This window comes from Abramis brama (genome assembly GCF_963993115.1).
Source record: "Abramis brama genome assembly, chromosome: 14".
NCBI classification, from domain to species: Eukaryota; Metazoa; Chordata; class Actinopteri; order Cypriniformes; family Leuciscidae; genus Abramis; species Abramis brama.
The window spans coordinates 1276963-1299477 of NC_139976.1; the positions used below are offsets into that span (position 1 = coordinate 1276963).

A 22515-nucleotide genomic window follows, 5' to 3' on the forward strand; every position below is an offset into this window, starting at 1 on the left:
GTTGAAACAGGAGCTGTTGCAGGCTCCAATCTTGGCCTATGCGGACTTTGCTCAGCCATTCATCCTGTATATAGATGCCAGTAACCTCGGGCTGGGGGCAGTGTTGGCCCAGCGGCAGCAAGGAGCGGAAAGAGTGATTGCATATGCTAGTCGGAGTCTCCATCCAGCTGAGCGGAATGACGCCAACTACAGTTCCTTTAAGATTGAGCTGCTGGCCATGAAGTGGGCAATGTGCGAGAAGTTCAAAGACTATTTGTGGGGAGCCAAAGTCCTGGTGGTCACTGACAACAGCCCGCTGGTACATCTTCAGACAGCAAAGTTGGGAGCAGTAGAGCAGAGGTGGGTGGCCCAACTTGCCAACTTTGATTATCAGCTGCAGTATCGGCCCGGCCGCGAACATGTTAACGCAGATGTCCTGTCCCGGTTACCTGTGGAGCGAAAGGAGGAGCAGTTGGGGGCAGAGCTGAAAGAAGGGCTAATGGTGGGAGCGATTGAGGCACCTGGAGTACAACGGGAGGACGTCCCGATCAGCTGGGGATGGGATCCCTTACGGTGGAGGGAGCGGCAAGGAGGCGATGAGGGACTGGTGGTTCTGCGGGCTTACTTGGAGCAAGGTATACTCCCGGGGGCGGAGGAAAGGCACGTCCAGACCCAGATGGTGAGGAAACTCCTGGGACATTGGAAGCGGCTAAGTTTGCGAGATGGGGTGATTTGTCGCACTATCCAGGACCCAACGACTCGAGAGACCGTGTGTCAGGTGGTGGTACCGAAAGCCCAGATTCGGCCCCTGCTCCAGGCGTATCATAGCCAATTGGGACACCAGGGGAAGGAGAGAACTGTGTCCTTGTTGCGAAGACATTTCTGCTGGGTCGGGATGGATGTGGATGTGGCGGCGTACGTGCAGGAGTGCCCTCGATGTACACTGTTTAAGGCTAGGAGAGAATTAAGAGCGCCTCTAGTCCCAGTACGACCAAGGGCCCCTCTTCATATGGTGGCTATGGATTTCCTGACGCTGAGTCGACCGATGGATCGGTATCAGAATATCCTGGTAGTTACGGATCTTTTTACCAAGTATGCGTGGACCGCAACGGCCCTTTGGAGGGCAGTGTTTCAGCCCTTTGGGTGCCCTGAAATTCTCCATTCTGACCAAGGGCCGAACTTCGAGTCCCGGGTGATCCGAGAGCTGTGTCAACTTTATGGGTGCAAGAAGACCCATACTACTCCGTACCATCCCCAGGGGAACGGGGTGTGTGAACGCTTTAACCAGACTCTGCTGAGTTTGTTGGGGACCTTGGACTCAGACCGCCAGGGCCAGTGGATGGATAGCCTACCAGCCTTAGTACAGGCTTACAACAACAGCGTCCATAGCACAACGGGCTATGCTCCTACCTACCTGATGTTCGGCCGACATGTGCGCTTGCCTGCAGACCTGCTGCTAGGGACGGCTGGGCCCGGGGATTCGACTACTACTACTGAGTGGGTGCACAGACACCATCGACAGTTACATGCTGCCTATCAGACAGTCTCAGATCATCTCGACACGGCTGCTAGGAAGAACAAACGGTTGTACGACCGGACGGCCAGAGAGGCTCCCTTGTTACCGGGGGAGCGGGTGCTGGTACGAGACAATCGACGCCAAGGGAAGGGCAAGCTCAGTGACAGGTGGGAGGCTGTGCCGTATGTGGTAGAACGACGACAGGGCCCTGACCAGCCAGTGTATACTATCCGGCCGGAGGGAAGATCAGGGCCTGAGAGGGTGTTACATCGAAATTTGCTTCGTCCCTGTCCTAACTATCCTAGGCAGCAGACTGAGGTTTCATCAGCCCCTGTGGTCCAAGGATTGCCTTGGGTGGGCTGGGCTGTGCTACCCAGGGTCCCAGAAGTCGAGCCAAGGGAACTAGAACCCGCCGTGCCACCTAGACGCTTGCAACGAGAGACCCAAGGATTGCCTCCGACAAGGTATGGAGAATGGGTGTCTGGCCCCCGTTCTAGGGACTAGAACGGAATGGTGAGGGAGGATGTCACCGAGTGACGAAAAGGAACTACGACAAACGGAACGAGTTCCCTTGGGGAAACAGTTCCGGTGTAACACCAGGCCGGTTCCGGTGACCTGTCATGGCCGTCCGTATTGATGAGCGACAGCTGCAGTGGATAATCAAGGGGCTATTTGAGCGTGTGTTGGGAACGAGTAAGCGTGTGGTGTGCGTGGCGGTCTGGAAAGAGAGAAGTGGCAGTTTGAAGAGACGAGTGCGCAGATAAGCAGGGCGGTTTTGATCAAAGTCGAGGTTACGAGAAGACGAGAGGCAGAGGCGGCAGTTTGAAGACACGAGTGTGCTCTGAATTACGGATTGTTGATCGAACTTGGTGTCTCCCTTCGAAAGTATCATCATAGTGGATCCGCCGGCCCGACGAGCTGAAGTGAAGGTACTCTTTTCACTGTTAAGCGGTGTGTCATTGCAGTCTCTGATGATTGAAGTGAGCACGTGTGAAGATTTAAAGTGGTTTTGATACATGCACGAGTATTTGGAAGTTTGATGTTACCAGCACTCTGAAAGCTTAGTCGGAGATCGTCCAGCCCGGTGGGGAACCAAGAATTATAGGGAACATAGAGAAACTGCTATCCGCCACTGCATTCTGCCATCGCTGCCCTGTGGTAAGAAGACTCAGTTGTTAACTGCTGGATTCTGTACTCACCACTGTTGTTCTGTGAACATAGAGAAACTGCTATCCGCCACTGCATTCTGCCATCACTGCCCTGTGGTAAGAAGACTCGGTTGTTAACTGCTGGATTCTGTACTCACCACTGTTGTTCTGTGAACATAGAGAAACTGCTATCCGCCGCTGCAATCTGCCGTTGCTGCCCTGTGGTAAGAAAACTCAGTTGTTAACTGCTGGATTCTGTACTCACCACTGTTGTCCTGTGAACATAGAGAAACTGCTATCCGCCAATGCATTCTGCCATCGCTGCCCTGTGGTAAGAAGACTCAGTTGTTAACTGCTGGATTCTGTACTCACCACTGTTGTCCTGTGAACATAGAGAAACTGCTATCCGCCACTGCAATCTGCCGTTGCTGCCCTGTGGTAAGAAGACTCAGTTGTCAACTGCTGGATTCTGTACTCACCACTGTTGTCCTGTGAACATAGAGAAACTGCTATCCGCCAATGCATTCTGCCATCGCTGCCCTGTGGTAAGAAGACTCAGTTGTTAACTGCTGGATTCTGTACTCACCACTGTTGATCTGTGAACATAGAGAAACTGCTATCCGCCAATGCATTCTGCCATCGCTGCCCTGTGGTAAGAAGACTCAGTTGTTAACTGCTGGATTCTGTACTCACCACTGTTGTCCTGTGAACATAGAGAAACTGCTATCCGCCACTGCAATCTGCCGTTGCTGCCCTGTGGTAAGAAGACTCAGTTGTCAACTGCTGGATTCTGTACTCACCACTGTTGTCCTGTGAACATAGAGAAACTGCTATCCGCCAATGCATTCTGCCATCGCTGCCCTGTGGTAAGAAGACTCAGTTGTTAACTGCTGGATTCTGTACTCACCACTGTTGTTCTGTGAACATAGAGAAACTGCTATCCGCCGCTGCAATCTGCCGTTGCTGCCCTGTGGTAAGAAGACTCAGTTGTCAACTGCTGGATTCTGTACTCACCACTGTTGTTCTGTGAACATAGAGAAACTGCTATCCGCCAATGCATTCTGCCATCGCTGCCCTGTGGTAAGAAGACTCAGTTGTTAACTGCTGGATTCTGTACTCACCACTGTTGATCTGTGAACATAGAGAAACTGCTATCCGCCACTGCAATCTGCCGTTGCTGCCCTGCGGTAAGAAAACTCAGTTGTCAACTGCTGGATTCTGTACTCACTACTGTGCTTCTGTGAACATAGAGAACTTGTATTCTGCCATTGCATTCGGCCATCGTTGCCCTGTAAGGGATCCTATTATCCGTCGCTGCATCCCAACTGCCGCTGGCCTGTGAAAGAAAGGTGACACCCAGTATCTGATGCTGTCCTGTGAAAAGAGAAAGCCCACTGTCTGCTGCCACCCACCTGTAGCCCCTTGTGCCCTGCCCGCCACCTACTGCTGAGTACTGTATTTCCTCTGACGGTCATTGCCTTCTGCCTACCATATACTGCTCATTGCTCCCCACCAAAAGGTCCTGGTCCTCCGTCAAATCCCCGTTGTCCTGTGAAAGAGAGGTGACACTCAGTTATCTGATGCTGTCCTGTGAGAAGAGAAAACCCACCGTCCGCCGATCTTTACCTGTAGCCTCCTGTGTCCTGCCCAATACTTACATTGGTCTGCTGTCTGCCATCTGAAGGTCCCGGCCCCTGGACTAATCCGTCCCTCGTCCCCTCCTCCCCCCTTCTATTGTGGTCCTGTGGGCAGAGCTTCTCAGCCACTGCTGTTACTTAACCGAAGGCATCCGTCCCTTGTCCCTTCCCCTCCCCCCTGTATCGCTCCGTGCAAGGAGGTGATCAACTGGCGGCTGACCTGAGCCTTCCTCCACTGAAGCCGCGTTCCGACGAGTGGCCCTTACGAAGAGTTCTGTGGCAGTGGCATTCTTTTAAAGTGTTTTTTTTATATTCAATAAAAAGAATCAAGCTTTTACATCACGTCGTTGTCTGACTTTTGGTGTTCTTGGTGTAGCTCCTCCGGAGTGGTGGTTGTCCTCGGCCCTAGCGGTGACAAATGAACTTACTTAAGCTGGACTGTGACGCTATTTTCTTCTAGAAACAAACTTTGTTGCATCATTTTCCTGTTATCTCTGTAAAGCTGCTTTGAAACACTCTGTTGTATAGTAAAAAGCGCTGTATAAATAAAGGAGACTTGACTACAGATTGGTACCAATGTAAGTGCTCTCCATTCATACTTTCTCTGCTCTACAACCTAATTATGAAAATATAAACGTGTCGGCCCAGATCCGGCCCACATCTGGGAAACGTTAAATCCACATGTGCCAGATCTGGGCCGAAACACTGTCTGGGTTTAAACATGAAACTATTTTGCAGTAAATTATTTTTTCTTATGCGCCAGAGAAACAAGCGTGCAGCATCTTTAGTCAATTTTGCTGATATGGCATCAAAGTTAACGAAAGTTATCATGAGCATTGCAGTGTGTGAAGCTGATCATGTCGTGATGTCAGCATATCGGCAAGATTCTGAAGCTCATTCATCCCAGAAAGCAACAAAGTGTAAATATTTTATTTATGTTATATGCGCCAATAATTATAAATTCCTTTAATTTATGATTAGCAGAATATATACAGAATAGGACATTCTGTAGGCTATATATTCTGCATAAGCACAAAAACTATTTTATCTGTAGCTACATCTAAACATTATATGTAATTTTGTCAGCATAAAGATTGTTGCCCTTAAAAAAAGAGATGATATCAGTTCTAAACATGTGACAAACAAACATACCCATACTTCTAATGTAAACACCGATCACAACATTATGTTCATCCACACAAGCCATTTAGCCCGAATGTAAAAACAGTATTCGATGCATTTAAAAGTATTTTTGCATTAAGCTTAAGTTGAACTATAGCGCCATCTACTGTGCATTTCATGGAAAACAAAGATTCCAATCATTTTGGGATCAGACATTAAATTTGCTTTTAAATGCAATTATTTGTACCATCAAACATGATCACAGCAACACACATTATTATTGTTATAGAGTTAGATTGTGTGTATCTCCCTGCCTTTATTTAATTTTAATGGCAACGTTATTCGGGGAAGTGTAGAGTTTGAACACGTCATCATTCCTCGCCGGGTGAAACTGTTATCCATAGAAATAGAAATAGAAAAAGCTCGTGGAGAGGCTGTTGGTCTGAAAGCGGACATTATGAGATGGGAGGGGTTTGATGGAATTAGATAGAATTATTGTTATGATTATTACAATTGACCAACCAAATAGACATATATAGAACATAATGAAATAAAGTAGAGAGAGAGAGAGAGAGAGAGAGAGAGAGTACAAAAATAATAATAATAAATTCTAAATAATAATAAGCAATAATGTTAAATAATAATGCTCCTAAAAGTCGAAATAATAATAATAGTAGTAGTAATTCTCGTATTTAATTGTGTACTTTCAATTCTTTATCTATTAACGTTTGTCACGTGCTGAATTCGGAATAGCATGCCGCTAATATTTCTGCAATATTTTTATATGGCATAATAAATATTAATAGTGTGTGCATTGCAACAACAACAGAAATCCAGTTACTTGTACCCTGTTACTTTTCTCAGCGTTGATGTGTGTGAACCAGTCGCAGCCGTGTGTGATTACTGTTTAATATCTTTGTAAAATCACATTTTGAAGAGATTACTGGAATTGATCTCCATTTAAGATTCTTTTGAATTAAAACATTAAAATAATTATACTTTTTAATGCACAAATATCCCCAACAAAACAACCAACCTCGTGAGATTTGAATGCGTTTGAACAAAGAATTGCGCTTTTTGGGCCAACACGCGCCCCCTACAGGAGGCCTCACACACAAACACACACACACTGGCGTCTCGCAGGAGACCGTTATCATCAGCTGACAGCATTTGCAGCTCAATGGTGCCGTGTGTCGATCAGATCAGCTGGTGTTTGCAGTGATGGAGGTGAACAGGGATGAAGCGGAGCGGTGCGTTGAGATCGCGTTGGGAGCGTTGGAGCGCGCGCAGCCCGAGAGAGCGCGCCGGTTCCTGGAGAAAGCGCAGCGTCTTTACGCGACGCGCCGCGCACAGGGTGAGCGTCTGAACCCGGGCTAATCCAGGCCCTGATCGCACTACAGCACACACCGCACTCACGGGAACCGTGTTACTGGCTCGTGTGTGTTGCTCGTTTAATCGCGCGTTCACGGGGGACTCGGGTAAAACGCGTTGCATCCGCGCGTAATGTGTTTCTATATGTCGTTCAGTCTGAAAGTGCCGCTCAAATATGCAGTTCTGTCTTAAACACAGGGATGTGATGGTTGTGTGTGTGTGTGTGTGCGCGCGCGCGCGCGCTACTGTACCGTTAAGATGATGATGATGATGATGATGATGCAACTCTTGCATATACAGGTCAGATTCAGATGTCATGTTAATCTGGCTGTGTCTCAAACCCAAGTGAGTTTGATTAGACCGCATATTAGTGCAGAACACTTTTGCATTCAAAACTTCACCCTAAAATCAAAACTAATAATTTATATAGAAATACTTTTAAAAAAATAAATAATTGATAATATTATTATAATTAAATAGTGCTCATGTTTGTGCATACATTTTTTCTTTTTTTATGCATTGTGCCATTTTCATAAAAAATAATGCAGGGTTTTTTGTTCATAAAACATGATAGTTTTATTAAAAAAAATCTCAAACCCCACTGAGCTGATTACTCAGCATATTAGGGCAGAACATTTTTGCATTCAAAACTTCACCCTAATATCAAAACACAAATGATTTATATAGAAATACTTTTTATATAGAAATAAATAATGCTAATATTTGTGCATAAATAGCTATTTTCAGGATTTTTTGTTGTTGCATTGTGTCATTTTCATAAACATGCATTGCTTTTTTTAATTTAATTTTGTAATAAAACATCATATTTTTCTTATAATTTTCTTTAAGCAGAAATATAATTCCAGATTTGTATCGCGCTGATGTTGTTAAGGTAGAATCTCATCCTCATCCGCTTCCGCTAATGCTATAATGTCCAGTTGCTCACTGTAAAGGGAACTCACTAGTGTTTGACGAACAGGCGCTCACGGGTGTCGTCTGCGTAGGGAACGGGGTTTTAAGGGGTTTCAGTCTTTCAGATGCCAGAGACAAACCCCCATCCTAACATTTAAAAGCTAGATATCTTCATGTATAAATACAAAGTTTATACTGTGAAAATTAATATTATATAAACACACGTAAAATAGTGTATTTAGTTTCTATAATGTTTTTTCCTACTCACTATATTACTGTGATGCACTGTAGGTGTATTATTTATTTATTACTTTTTTTAATTATTTTTTTTAAATAATTTAATACAAATAGTTATTTATTATTAATGTTTTATTTTAATATTTGTTTTATTATTAAATTATTTAGTTTTTTTTTCATCTTTTAAGTAATTATTTTTTACTGTTTTTTTAAAGGGATAGTTCACCCCGAAAAGTTTAATTCTGTATGAGTTTCTTTCTTCTGTTGAACACAAAAGATCATAGGAATGTTTTTGTTTTGTGTGTTGATCTGACGAGTGTGTGTTGATCTGACGAGTGTGTGTTGATCTGACGAGTGTGTGTTGATCTGACGAGTGTGTGTTGATCTGACGAGTGTGTGTTGTACTGATGAGTGTGTGTTGATCTGATGAGTGTGTGTTGATCTGATGAGTGTGTGTTGTACTGATGAGTGTGTGTTGATCTGACGAGTGTGTGTTGATCTGACGAGTGTGTGTTGATCTGACGAGTGTGTGTTGATCTGACGAGTGTGTGTTGATCTGACGAGTGTGTGTTGATCTGACGAGTGTGTGTTGATCTGATGAGTGTGTTGTACTGACGAGTGTGTGTTGATCTGACGAGTGTGTGTTGATCTGACGAGTGTGTGTTGATCTGATGAGTGTGTGTTGATCTGACGAGTGTGTGTTGATCTGATGAGTGTGTGTTGATCTGATGAGTGTGTGTTGATCTGACGAGTGTGTGTTGATCTGATGAGTGTGTGTTGTACTGACGAGTGTGTGTTGATCTGACGAGTGTGTGTTGATCTGACGAGTGTGTGTTGATCTGACGAGTGTGTGTTGATCTGACGAGTGTGTGTTGTACTGACGAGTGTGTGTTGATCTGATGAGTGTGTGTTGAGTGTGTGTTGTACTGATGAGTGTGTGTTGATCTGACGAGTGTGTTGATCTGACGAGTGTGTGTTGTACTGATGAGTGTGTGTTGATCTGACGAGTGTGTTGATCTGACGAGTGTGTGTTGATCTGACGAGTGTGTGTTGATCTGACGAGTGTGTGTTGTACTGATGAGTGTGTGTTTTACTGATGAGTGTGTGTTGAATGTGTGTTGTACTGATGAGTGTGTGTTGTACTGATGAGTGTGTGTTGATCTGACGAGTGTGTTGATCTGACGAGTGTGTGTTGTACTGACGAGTGTGTGTTAATCTGACGAGTGTGTGTTGATCTGACGAGTGTGTGTTGATCTGACGAGTGTGTGTTGTACTGATGAGTGTGTGTTGATCTGACGAGTGTGTGTTGAGTGTGTGTTGTACTGATGAGTGTGTGTTGATCTGACGAGTGTGTGTTGATCTGATGAGTGTGTGTTGATCTGATGAGTGTGTGTTGAGTGTGTGTTGTACTGATGAGTGTGTGTTGTACTGATGAGTGTGTGTTGTACTGATGAGTGTGTGTTGATCTGACGAGTGTGTGTTGATCTGATGAGTGTGTGTTGATCTGACGAGTGTGTGTTGATCTGATGAGTGTGTGTTGTACTGATGAGTGTGTGTTGTACTGATGAGTGTGTGTTGTACTGATGAGTGTGTGTTGTCCTGATGAGTGTGTGTTGTACTGATGAGTGTGTGTTGATCTGACGAGTGAGTGTGTGTTGTACTGATGAGTGTGTGTTGATCTGACGAGTGTGTGTTGATCTGACGAGTGTGTGTTGATCTGACGAGTGTGTGTTGATCTGACGAGTGTGTGTTGATCTGACGAGTGTGTGTTGTTAACGAGTGTGTGTTGTTAACGAGTGTGTGTTGATTTGACGAGTGTGTGTTGATCTGACGAGTGTGTTGATCTGACGAGTGTGTTGATCTGACGAGTGTGTTGATCTGACGAGTGTGTTGATCTGACGAGTGTGTGTTGATCTGATGAGTGTTCTGATGAGTGTGTGTTGATTTGACGAGTGTGTGTTGATTTGACGAGTGTGTGTTGATCTGACGAGTGTGTGTTGATCTGACGAGTGTGTGTTGATCTGACGAGTGTGTGTTGATCTGACGAGTGTGTGTTGATCTGATGAGTGTGTGTTGATCTGATGAGTGTGTGTTGATCTGATGAGTGTGTGTTGGTGTGTGTTGATCTGACGAGTGTGTGTTGATCTGACGAGTGTGTTGATCTGACGAGTGTGTGTTGATCTGACGAGTGTGTGTTGATCTGATGAGTGTGTGTTGATCTGATGAGTGTGTGTTGATCTGATGAGTGTGTGTTGATCTGATGAGTGTGTGTTGGTGTGTGTTGATCTGACGAGTGTGTGTTGATCTGACGAGTGTGTGTTGATCTGATGAGTGTGTGTTGATCTGACGAGTGTGTGTTGATCTGATGAGTGTGTGTTGATCTGATGAGTGTGTGTTGATCTGATGAGTGTGTGTTGATCTGATGAGTGTGTGTTGATCTGATGAGTGTGTGTTGGTGTGTGTTGATCTGACGAGTGTGTGTTGATCTGACGAGTGTGTTGATCTGACGAGTGTGTGTTGATCTGACGAGTGTGTGTTGATTTGACGAGTGTGTGTTGATCTGACGAGTGTGTTGATCTGACGAGTGTGTTGATCTGACGAGTGTGTTGATCTGATGAGTGTTCTGATGAGTGTGTGTTGATTTGACGAGTGTGTGTTGATTTGACGAGTGTGTGTTGATCTGACGAGTGTGTGTTGATCTGACGAGTGTGTGTTGATCTGACGAGTGTGTGTTGATCTGATGAGTGTGTGTTGATCTGATGAGTGTGTGTTGATCTGATGAGTGTGTGTTGGTGTGTGTTGATCTGACGAGTGTGTGTTGATCTGACGAGTGTGTGTTGATCTGACGAGTGTGTGTTGATCTGATGAGTGTGTGTTGATCTGATGAGTGTGTGTTGTACTGATGAGTGTGTGTTGGTGTGTGTTGTACTGAAGAGTGTGTGTTGATCTGACGAGTGTGTGTTGATCTGACGAGTGTGTGTTGATCTGATGAGTGTTCTGATGAGTGTGTATTGATCTGACGAGTGTGTGTTGATCTGACGAGTGTGTGTGTGTGTGTTGTACTGATGAGTGTGTGTTGGTGTGTGTTGTACTGATGAGTGTGTGTTGGTGTGTGTTGTACTGATGAGTGTGTGTTGGTGTGTGTTGATCTGACGAGTGTGTGTGTGTGTGTGTGTGTGTGTGTGTGTGTGTGTGTGTGTTGTTCTGCAGAGCTGCTGGAGTCTCTGGATCAGAGCGGTGGCGCTGGAGCCCGTCAGCGGAGGTCAGGGGTCACCAGTAACGGCGCTGCACCTGCCGACTCCAGTAAACCGTACACACCTGATCAGGCCGAGGCCGTCAGAAGGTGAACACACACCTCACACACACACACCTCACACACACACACCTCACACCAATCATGTTCTACATCTCCAGTGTCTTGCGTATGTCATGATGCCAAAAGCAGGTTTAGTTTTTCCCATGATCCTTTACAACTTGCCAGTGTCTCTAAATATACAGACCTCAACAGACACGATCCAAACCAGTGTTTTAGTATTTTTTATAGTATTTATTAATGTTTTTGAAAAGAATTTTTATTGGTATTTTATCATATTTCAAATTTTAGTTTAAGATTTAATAATTCTGCTAGTAAGTGTCAGTAAATGTGATTTATGTTTTAATAGTTTTTAGGGTTTTTTATATGTATATTTAGCTTTATTTATTTTAATTTTAGTTTTAATTGTTATAATTTTAGTACATTATTCATAAGATCCAAGTCAGAGTTATTTAACTATTATTTATACAGTCACAGTATTTATTAATATTTTGAATAACCTTTTATTGTTATATTTAAAATACATATACATTTTGTAAAGTAACTTTTGTAATTTTTAGTACAAATATTATCACCCATTACAAGTTTTATATTATACAAATATATTTACTATTGTTATATTACATTTTTATTTTACTATATTATATTTATATTTTATATTTAGCTAATAAAATATTATTAGTATTATATTATACAAATATATCTAGTATTATATTACATTTTTATTTGACTTTTATATTTATATTTTATATTTAGCTTTAAATATATGTTGCCAATGCAACAAGTGTTGTGTTGTGTTCTCCAGAAGTGTGTGTTCTCCAGAAGTGTGTGTTCTTCAGAAGTGTGTTGTGTGTGTGTGTGTGTTCTTCAGAAGTGTGTGTTCTTCAGAAGTGTGTGTTCTTCAGAAGTGTGTGTTCTTCAGAAGTGTGTGTTCTTCAGAAGTGTGTGTTCTTCAGAAGTGTGTTGTGTGTGTGTGTGTGTTCTTCAGAAGTGTGTGTTCATCAGTAGTGTGTGTTCTTCAGTAGTGTGTTCTTCAGTAGTGTGTTCTTCAGTAGTGTGTTCTTCAGTAGTGTGTTCATCAGTAGTGTGTGTTCATCAGTAGTGTGTGTTCATCAGTAGTGTGTTCTTCAGTAGTGTGTTCTTCAGTAGTGTGCTCTTCAGTAGTGTGCTCATCAGTAGTGTGTTCATCAGTAGTGTGTTCATCAGTAGTGTGTTCATCAGTAGTGTGTTCTTCAGTAGTGTGTTCTTCAGTAGTGTGTGCTCTTCAGTAGTGTGTGCTCTTCAGTAGTGTGTTCATCAGTAGTGTGTTCATCAGTAGTGTGTGCTCTTCAGTAGTGTGCTCATCAGTAGTGTGTTCATCAGTAGTGTGTTCATCAGTAGTGTGTTCATCAGTAGTGTGTTCTTCAGTAGTGTGTGCTCTTCAGTAGTGTGTTCATCAGTAGTGTGTTCTTCAGTAGTGTGTTCTTCAGTAGTGTGCTCATCAGTAGTGTGTTCATCAGTAGTGTGTTCATCAGTAGTGTGTTCATCAGTAGTGTGTTCTTCAGTAGTGTGTGCTCTTCAGTAGTGTGTTCTTCAGTAGTGTGCTCATCAGTAGTGTGTTCATCAGTAGTGTGTTCATCAGTAGTGTGTGTTCTTCAGTAGTGTGTTCTTCAGTAGTGTGTTCTTCAGTAGTGTGTTCATCAGTAGTGTGTTCATCAGTAGTGTGTTCATCAGTAGTGTGTTCATCAGTAGTGTGTTCATCAGTAGTGTGTTCTTCAGTAGTGTGTGCTCTTCAGTAGTGTGTTCTTCAGTAGTGTGTTCTTCAGTAGTGTGTTCTTCAGTAGTGTGCTCATCAGTAGTGTGTTCATCAGTAGTGTGTTCATCAGTAGTGTGTTCATCAGTAGTGTGTGCTCTTCAGTAGTGTGTTCTTCAGTAGTGTGTGTTCATCAGTAGTGTGTGCTCTTCAGTAGTGTGCTCTTCAGTAGTGTGTTCTTCAGTAGTGTGCTCTTCAGTAGTGTGCTCTTCAGTAGTGTGCTCATCAGTAGTGTGTTCATCAGTAGTGTGTTCATCAGTAGTGTGTTCATCAGTAGTGTGCTCTTCAGTAGTGTGTGCTCTTCAGTAGTGTGTGCTCTTCAGTAGTGTGTTCATCAGTAGTGTGTTCATCAGTAGTGTGTGCTCTTCAGTAGTGTGCTCATCAGTAGTGTGTTCATCAGTAGTGTGTTCATCAGTAGTGTGTTCTTCAGTAGTGTGTGCTCTTCAGTAGTGTGCTCTTCAGTAGTGTGTGCTCTTCAGTAGTGTGCTCATCAGTAGTGTGTTCATCAGTAGTGTGTTCATCAGTAGTGTGTTCTTCAGTAGTGTGTGCTCTTCAGTAGTGTGTGCTCTTCAGTAGTGTGTGCTCTTCAGTAGTGTGTTCATCAGTAGTGTGTTCTTCAGTAGTGTGTGCTCTTCAGTAGTGTGTTCTTCAGTAGTGTGTGTTCATCAGTAGTGTGCTCATCAGTAGTGTGTTCATCAGTAGTGTGCTCTTCAGTAGTGTGTTCTTCAGTAGTGTGTTCTTCAGTAGTGTGTTCTTCAGTAGTGTGCTCTTCAGTAGTGTGTTCTTCAGTAGTGTGTGTTCATCAGTAGTGTGTTCATCAGTAGTGTGTTCATCAGTAGTGTGCTCTTCAGTAGTGTGTTCTTCAGTAGTGTGTTCTTCAGTAGTGTGCTCTTCAGTAGTGTGTTCTTCAGTAGTGTGTTCTTCAGTAGTGTGCTCTTCAGTAGTGTGTTCTTCAGTAGTGTGTGTTCATCAGTAGTGTGCTCATCAGTAGTGTGTTCATCAGTAGTGTGCTCTTCAGTAGTGTGTTCTTCAGTAGTGTGTTCTTCAGTAGTGTGCTCTTCAGTAGTGTGTTCTTCAGTAGTGTGCTCTTCAGTAGTGTGTTCTTCAGTAGTGTGTGCTCTTCAGTAGTGTGTTCTTCAGTAGTGTGTGTTCATCAGTAGTGTGCTCATCAGTAGTGTGTTCATCAGTAGTGTGCTCTTCAGTAGTGTGTTCTTCAGTAGTGTGCTCTTCAGTAGTGTGTTCTTCAGTAGTGTGCTCTTCAGTAGTGTGTTCTTCAGTAGTGTGTGTTCATCAGTAGTGTGTTCATCAGTAGTGTGTTCATCAGTAGTGTGTTCATCAGTAGTGTGCTCTTCAGTGCTCTTCAGTAGTGCTCTTCTAGTGTGTTCTAGTGTGTTCTTCAGTAGTGTGCTCTTCAGTAGTGTGTTCTTCAGTAGTGTGCTCTTCAGTAGTGTGCTCTTCAGTAGTGTGTTCTTCAGTAGTGTGCTCTTCAGTAGTGTGCTCATCAGTAGTGTGTGTTCATCAGTAGTGTGTGCTCTTCAGTAGTGTGTTCTTCAGTAGTGTGCTCTTCAGTAGTGTGTGCTCTTCAGTAGTGTGTTCTTCAGTAGTGTGTTCTTCAGTAGTGTGTTCTTCAGTAGTGTGCTCTTCAGTAGTGTGCTCATCAGTAGTGTGTTCATCAGTAGTGTGTGCTCTTCAGTAGTGTGCTCATCAGTAGTGTGTTCTTCAGTAGTGTGCTCTTCAGTAGTGTGCTCATCAGTAGTGTGTTCATCAGTAGTGTGTGCTCTTCAGTAGTGTGCTCATCAGTAGTGTGTTCTTCAGTAGTGTGCTCTTCAGTAGTGTGCTCATCAGTAGTGTGTTCATCAGTAGTGTGTGCTCTTCAGTAGTGTGTTCTTCAGTAGTGTGTGTTCATCAGTAGTGTGTGCTCTTCAGTAGTGTGTTCTTCAGTAGTGTGTTCTTCAGTAGTGTGCTCTTCAGTAGTGTGCTCATCAGTAGTGTGTGTTCATCAGTAGTGTGCTCATCAGTAGTGTGTTCTTCAGTAGTGTGCTCTTCAGTAGTGTGTTCATCAGTAGTGTGTGCTCTTCAGTAGTGTGTTCTTCAGTAGTGTGTGTTCATCAGTAGTGTGTGCTCTTCAGTAGTGTGTTCTTCAGTAGTGTGTTCTTCAGTAGTGTGCTCTTCAGTAGTGTGCTCATCAGTAGTGTGTTCATCAGTAGTGTGTGCTCTTCAGTAGTGTGTTCTTCAGTAGTGTGTGTTCATCAGTAGTGTGTGCTCTTCAGTAGTGTGTTCTTCAGTAGTGTGTTCTTCAGTAGTGTGCTCTTCAGTAGTGTGCTCATCAGTAGTGTGTGTTCATCAGTAGTGTGTGTTCATCAGTAGTGTGTGCTCTTCAGTAGTGTGCTCTTCAGTAGTGTGCTCATCAGTAGTGTGTGTTCATCAGTAGTGTGTGCTCTTCAGTAGTGTGTGCTCTTCAGTAGTGTGTGTTCTTCAGTAGTGTGTGTTCATCAGTAGTGTGTGCTCTTCAGTAGTGTGCTCTTCAGTAGTGTGTTCTTCAGTAGTGTGTTCTTCAGTAGTGTGTTCATCAGTAGTGTGTGTTCATCAGTAGTGTGTGTTCATCAGTAGTGTGTGCTCTTCAGTAGTGTGCTCTTCAGTAGTGTGTTCTTCAGTAGTGTGTGTTCATCAGTAGTGTGTGCTCTTCAGTAGTGTGTTCTTCAGTAGTGTGTTCTTCAGTAGTGTGTTCATCAGTAGTGTGTTCTTCAGTAGTGTGTGTGTGTGTTCATCAGTAGTGTGTTGTGTGTGTGTGTGTGTTCTTCAGAAGTGTGTGTTCATCAGTAGTGTGTTGTGTGTGTGTGTGTGTGTGTGTTCTTCAGAAGTGTGTGTTCATCAGTAGTGTGTGTTCATCAGTAGTGTGTGTTCATCAGTAGTGTGTGTTCATCAGTAGTGTGTGTTCGTCAGTAGTGTGTGTTCTTCAGAAGTGTGTGTTCGTCAGTAGTGTGTGTTCATCAGTAGTGTTTTGTGTGTGTGTGTTCTTCAGAAGTGTGTGTTCGTCAGTAGTGTGTTCATCAGTAGTGTGTTGTGTGTGTGTGTTCTTCAGAAGTGTGTGTTCATCAGTAGTGTGTTGTGTGTGTGCTCTTCAGAAGCGTGTGTTCGTCAGTAGTGTGTGTTCATCAGTAGTGTGTTGTGTGTGTGTGTTCTTCAGAAGTGTGTGTTCATCAGTAGTGTGTGTTCTTCAGTAGTGTGTTGTGTGTGTGTGTGTTCTTCAGAAGTGTGTGTTCTTCAGAAGTGTGTGTTCGTCAGTAGTGTGTGTTCGTCAGTAGTGTGTGTTCGTCAGTAGTGTGTGTTCGTCAGTAGTGTGTGTTCGTCAGTAGTGTGTGTTCTTCAGAAGTGTGTGTTCGTCAGTAGTGTGTGTTCATCAGTAGTGTTTTGTGTGTGTGTGTTCTTCAGAAGTGTGTGTTCGTCAGTAGTGTGTTCATCAGTAGTGTGTTGTGTGTGTGTGTTCTTCAGAAGTGTGTGTTCATCAGTAGTGTGTTGTGTGTGTGCTCTTCAGAAGCGTGTGTTCGTCAGTAGTGTGTGTTCGTCAGTAGTGTGTTGTGTGTGTGTGTTCTTCAGAAGTGTGTGTTCATCAGTAGTGTGTTGTGTGTGTGTGTTCTTCAGAAGTGTGTGTTCATCAGTAGTGTGTTGTGTGTGTGCTCTTCAGAATAAAGCAGTGTAAGAGCTACTACGAGACTCTCGGCGTGCAGAAAGTGTGTGTTCATCAGTAGTGTGTGTTCATCAGTAGTGTGTGTTCATCAGAAGTGTGTGTTCATCAGTAGTGTGTTGTGTGTGTGTGTTCTTCAGTAGTGTGTGTTCATCAGTAGTGTGTGTGTGTGTGTGTGTGTGTGTGTGTGTGTGTGTTCTTCAGAAGTGTGTGTTCATCAGTAGTGTGTGTGTGTGTTCTTCAGAAGTGTGTGTTCATCAGTAGTGTGTGTTCATCAGTAGTGTGTTGTGTGTGTGTGTTTGTTCTTCAGAAGTGTGTGTTCTCCAGAAGTGAGTGTTCATCAGTAGTGTGTTGTGTGTGTGTGTGTTCTTCAGAAGTGTGTGTTCTCCAGAAGTGTGTGTTCTTCAGTAGTGTGTTGTGTGTGTGTGTTCTTCAGAAGTGTGTGTTCTCCAGAAGTGTGTGTTCATCAGTAGTGTGTTGTGTGTGTGTGTGTGTGTGTGTGTGTGTGTGTGTTCTTCAGAATAAAGCAGTGTAAGAGCTACTACGAGACTCTCGGCGTGCAGAAAGTGTGTGTCCTTCAGTAGTGTGTTGTGTGTGTGTGTGTTCTTCAGAAGTGTGTGTTCATCAGTAGTGTGTTGTGTGTGTGTGTTCTTCAGAATAAAGCAGTGTAAGAGCTACTACGAGACTCTCGGCGTGCAGAAAGTGTGTGTCCTTCAGTAGTGTGTTCTGTGTGTGTGTGTGTGTTCTTCAGAAGTGTGTGTTCTTCAGAAGTGTGTGTTCTTCAGAAGTGTGTGTTCTCCAGAAGTGTGTGTTCATCAGTAGTGTGTTGTGTGTGTGTTCTCCAGAAGTGTGTGTTCATCAGTAGTGTGTTGTGTGTGTGTGTTCTTCAGAATAAAGCAGTGTAAGAGCTACTACGAGACTCTCGGCGTGCAGAAAGTGTGTGTCCTTCAGTAGTGTGTTGTGTGTGTGTGTGTTCTTCAGAAGTGTGTGTTCATCAGTAGTGTGTTGTGTGTGTGTGTTCTTCAGAATAAAGCAGTGTAAGAGCTACTACGAGACTCTCGGCGTGCAGAAAGTGTGTGTCCTTCAGTAGTGTGTTGTGTGTGTGTGTGTGTGTTCTTCAGAAGTGTGTGTTCTTCAGAAGTGTGTGTTCTCCAGAAGTGTGTGTTCATCAGTAGTGTGTTGTGTGTGTGTTCTTCAGAAGTGTGTGTTCATCAGTAGTGTGTTGTGTGTGTGTGTTCTTCAGAATAAAGCAGTGTAAGAGCTACTACGAGACTCTCGGTGTGCAGAAAGACGCCTCTGAGGACGAGCTGAAGAAAGCCTACAGGAAACTGGCGTTGAAGTTTCACCCGGATAAGAATCACGCGCCGGGAGCGACGGAGGCGTTTAAAGGTACGCTTGCTTTGGCAACAGTGAGATTAGCATGTGCTGTTATTACCCTAACAGTCTTGATGTTGTGTTTGGGCTCTACTGGAGCAGGTTTCCCAGCTGGAATGTTGATTATTCTCCTCATATTCTGGGGTGTTTCCCGTACACCGCCGTCACTCTCACTCGCTCCACTACTATAGTGAAGAAATCAACTAGCGAGTCACGACTGTTTCCCAAAACCGTATTAATATTTTTATAAGGAAACACCAGTACTTTGTTTAGGCTTGGTCTGTAGGGAATTCCAAACCTGCACACATATATCCAAACGCACGTAACTATAGAAGCAACTCTTAATGCGCATGTGAGCGCCATCAGCGTTTCTCACAGGTTTGCGTTTAAAGTCTGTGTAGAGAGAACGGTGTCGTCTTAGCGGCCCCTAATTTAATAACAAATGATCGTTGCGAAGGAAGCGAATCAATCAAAACTAACTTTAGAAAAGCCAAAAAGCCAAAACAATCTCTGTTACCTTAAATTATACGTTTATCTCTGTAAAGCTGCTTTGAAACAATCTACATTGTTAAAAGCGCTATATAAATGAAGATGACTTGACTTAAAGTCCAACTGAAATCAAAATTGACCCTATTTACTTTGTTAGCGCATATTACTAGTCTTGTGGTGAACAATTAATCCGTGCAAGTTAAAACACAGAAAAGAATTGTTTGCCGTTGTAATCTTTAATCAAAGTCTGAAAAGTTACTTGGCGTCCCTTCTAGTGTTGTCACGGTACCAAAATTTCAGTATTCGGTACCGATACCAGTGAAAATCCACGGTTCTCGGTACCAATTTCGGTACCAAAGTGCTAGAAATCGATAAATTCTTTGCTGATACTTCCTCGTCATCATGGAGAGCGCATTTCGCACCGTTTCAAAAATAGTCGATCTCCGAATGCGAACGAACTTACTCTGAATTTTAGTAGGCCTATTGTTTTTATATGAGGATCATTTTTCAAATACAAGGTCAATATTGATTTTCACTAACGACAAAACAACTAATTATCCGTGAATTTATATGGAACTAATCTTTACAAGCTTTCCATCTTACTCTCCTCATGTAGGCTACAGTAACGTAACGTTGCATTCGGAGATCGACAAGTTTCTCCTTTCCACAAGCGCTTTCTCTCCCGTGGCGTCTGTCGTTGCTATGCAAACATGAACATAGGCGCTCCTGGAAAAACCATAGACAGTATATAAACGGGAAAAACGAGCGCGCCGCGTCGCTCCTAATATGAGAGATTTGGAATAACGAATCTGCAAAAAACGCGCCATGTGAACGGCCACTTATGGCAACGTGACATTAGCCTAATCCAAAATATTTCCATAAGTGTCTCTTTCCTCCTTTCTTATCAACAAGTGGATTTACAGCCACCACGTCAGCAGCACCGCCGGTCGCCATGTCTCAGCGCTTTAAAGAGGACGCGCAACTGCACGCGCTCAGTGCATGCATGCGCATCAAGGAACCGGGTTTGAACGGGTCCTCGGTACCACCGGTACTTAAGAAAACTTGGTACCGTGACGTTTAAATTTTTTTTAGTACCGACTTGGTACCGAAGTACCGGGTCTTTTGACAACACTAGTCCCTTCTCTGATGATGTAGGTTTGACGGCTTGGGTTGGGAAACGCTTAACCACTCCCCTCAAACCGTTAGTCTGTAATGAGCGAGAGATGGAGAGGAGGAGCGCTAGAGTAAACCCTGCCCTCTGTTCAATATTCCCTTTCACTGGGAAATGCGTCACAGCACTGGAGAAAAGTCGTTTGCAACTTCCGGTTCACGCGGACTTTAACTATTTCTCATATTTTGCTTTATTTCCAGATTCACTCATAGGCTCGTTCTTACACACTAGGGGCCCTATTTTAACGATCTGAAACGCAAGTAACTTTGTGGGCGGATCTTGGTCTCGCAAATCTAAAATGTGTTGGTCTGAAGTCGCTTCATTACTCATAGGTGTGGTTTGGGCGTAACGTGAAATAAACCAATCAGAGCGTCATCTCACATTCCCTTTAAAGGAGACATATCATGCTTTTAAATTGTTCCTTTTTACATATAAATCATACATTTGTAGTCTATATAAAGCGGAACTGCAATGCTTGGGTCTGAATTCCTCATTATTATAGCTCCACAGGCCCCTTTTCTACCCTTTTTCTGATGTGCGTCTGAGAGCAACTCGTTTTGGTGCGGTCTCTTTAAATACAATTGGAGCAGGAGCGAGATGAAAATGAAGACGACGAACCTGTAGAACAACGTCTTCATATGGATGTATCGCAATGGTGTGTTACTGTATTTACACATGAAACTTTGGTCTCCGACCTTTTACCACCGTGTCGATTTATTTTGATTAATATGTGCGAGGGAGAGAGAGCGTCTAGTTTGGAGACGGTGAAGTCTTGTTTACACTTTCGCCTGGCTCTGAAGAGAGGGAGTGCGCGCGCGCGACCAGGTCTCTCTCTCTGCTCGTTCTTTCAGTTAAACATGCGCCCTGTCACGCGCGGCAGTTCATCTACATTAGACGGTGTAATGAAGCGTGTGGGTTACTACATCCAACAACCGAACATTTTAACTTACCCTCTCGTAACTTCTGCATCCTTTAGCTTGGACTACAAAATTGCAGCGAGAAATAAAAATGGCGGATTGCTGGAAGTGTTGGGCCGGAAGTCAATGTCCTTATTTGGCAGTTCCGCTGCAAATACTGTGACGTAATAGTTCAAAAAACGTCATAGATAACAGAAAAATCGGAACAGGTTGAAAAATATGACCAAAACAGAATCTAAAGATATCAACGAAGCACCTGAAGAGAATAATTTCATATTTTCTGTACTTCTTAACACTCCAAATATACAACAAAATGCATTTAAGGGCTAAAAAAGTGCATTTGGCATGATATGTCCCCTTTAAGAGCAGGCGCGCTTGTTCCATGGCGGATTGCTATTATAACGGCGGATTTGCCAGGAGCGGTTCACAGCCGAGGAGACCGACGTTCTCGTCAGGGCCGTAAAACACAGAGAAGTGACTAGGGCTGTAATCAACCAAAGAAAATCTTGGTCGACTGAAGTCCTGAAATTTTCGACTAAAAATTACGTTAGGAAAAAAAGCGTTAAATTAATTAGCTGCGCACTGTGCGCAGTACTTGGTAGCCTTGTTGTCCGCCTAAATGAATTATAAATAAACATAAAAAACTAGTAGGCTATTTGCAGTATATTAAATCGTTTTTGACCTTATTATTTTGCACTGAAATGAGTCTGACACACGAGTCTGTCGGCTCTGACAGCGTTGCATCACCTGCGCAATATCAGAGCCTATGATTTACGAAAATAGTACTATGTTGTCAGCTAGTGATATCATCACAAGAACTTTTGAGGAATATGCAACATAATTTAGACAATTGTTTTTGTCATATGTATTATAATAACTGACAGACACTGTCATTTCAGCCGCTCTGTGCAGCTCAGCTTCGCGGCTGAGACACGAATAGACTATTAACTTTTACAAAAATGCTGCCACACTGCCGATGTCTTTGTTGACATGGTAGAAGAGGACTGACTGATTATGAATTAAACGCTCTCACAATTAAATAATATTCAGCAAACCTTCTAGTAGCCTACTTTCTTCAATCTGTCTCTCTTCTCCGGTGGGTCGGGCTAATCCAAAAGAAGTGAAAACAAGGGGGGTGTTCTGAAGACAGACTGTTACCTGTGAAACAGGGGTGCTCTGAAAACACCCCCATTAGCAATTAGTGCTTTCCACCTGATGAAATGAACGCGGCAAAAAATCGACCAATCAGAATTTTGGTCGAGCCAGAACGTATCGACCAAATAATCGACTAATCGACTGGGAGATTACAGCCCTAGAAGTGACATTGGGGATGGAGAAACACACCCAGATTAGCTTCGGTTAAACAGGCGTATGATAATTTGGGTAAATGTGTAAGCTAGATTCATGCCTATTTTTCACATCTTCATGGACACCACAATGATTTCCCTCATGTGGAATATTTTTCCTTGTAATAATGTATGGTTTTCTAAAAATGTGAACTGCTGCTTCTGTGTGTAGATGAGAGAAGCAAAGTGTGTGTGTGTTGTGCACACGCTACATTATGGCCAAGCATCCGCCCTTAAAATAGCATCTGAATAACGCGCCACTGACTTTAGACGAGGTTTCTCCTGGTCAGTGGCGGGATTGTTTTCTGAAACTGCAAAATAGCACCAGGGAACGTTTGCGCCGGAACACGCCTCCTCTTTTCGCTGAGCCGCCCCCGGGAGGGCAAGTTCATTCCTTAATTTACCGGCGTGCGTCTGTGGAGGGAAAAGTTCACTGTGCGTCGGTGCAAAATAGGAATGATACATGCGTCGGTGTACAAAGTCAATTGCGCTGGGTGCAAGATAGA

At 43.6% G+C, this 22515-nt stretch overlaps 2 protein-coding genes across 2 annotated transcripts in view; both read left to right on the forward strand.

The window, feature by feature from the left end:
- The window catches only part of ascc1 (activating signal cointegrator 1 complex subunit 1), a 163320-nt gene that overhangs the window by 101150 nt on the left and 39655 nt on the right, over positions 1 to 22515 (forward strand). The window lies entirely within an intron of this gene.
- dnajb12b (DnaJ heat shock protein family (Hsp40) member B12b) overlaps positions 6540 to 22515 on the forward strand; it is a 26899-nt gene continuing 10923 nt past the window's right edge. The window contains exons 1-3 of the mRNA XM_084134647.1: positions 6540 to 6756; positions 11133 to 11265; positions 17956 to 18101. Of these exons, the coding sequence (XP_083990773.1) occupies positions 6624 to 6756; positions 11133 to 11265; positions 17956 to 18101 (412 nt within the window). The 5' untranslated portion in view covers positions 6540 to 6623. The remainder of the gene's footprint in view (positions 6757 to 11132; positions 11266 to 17955; positions 18102 to 22515) is intronic.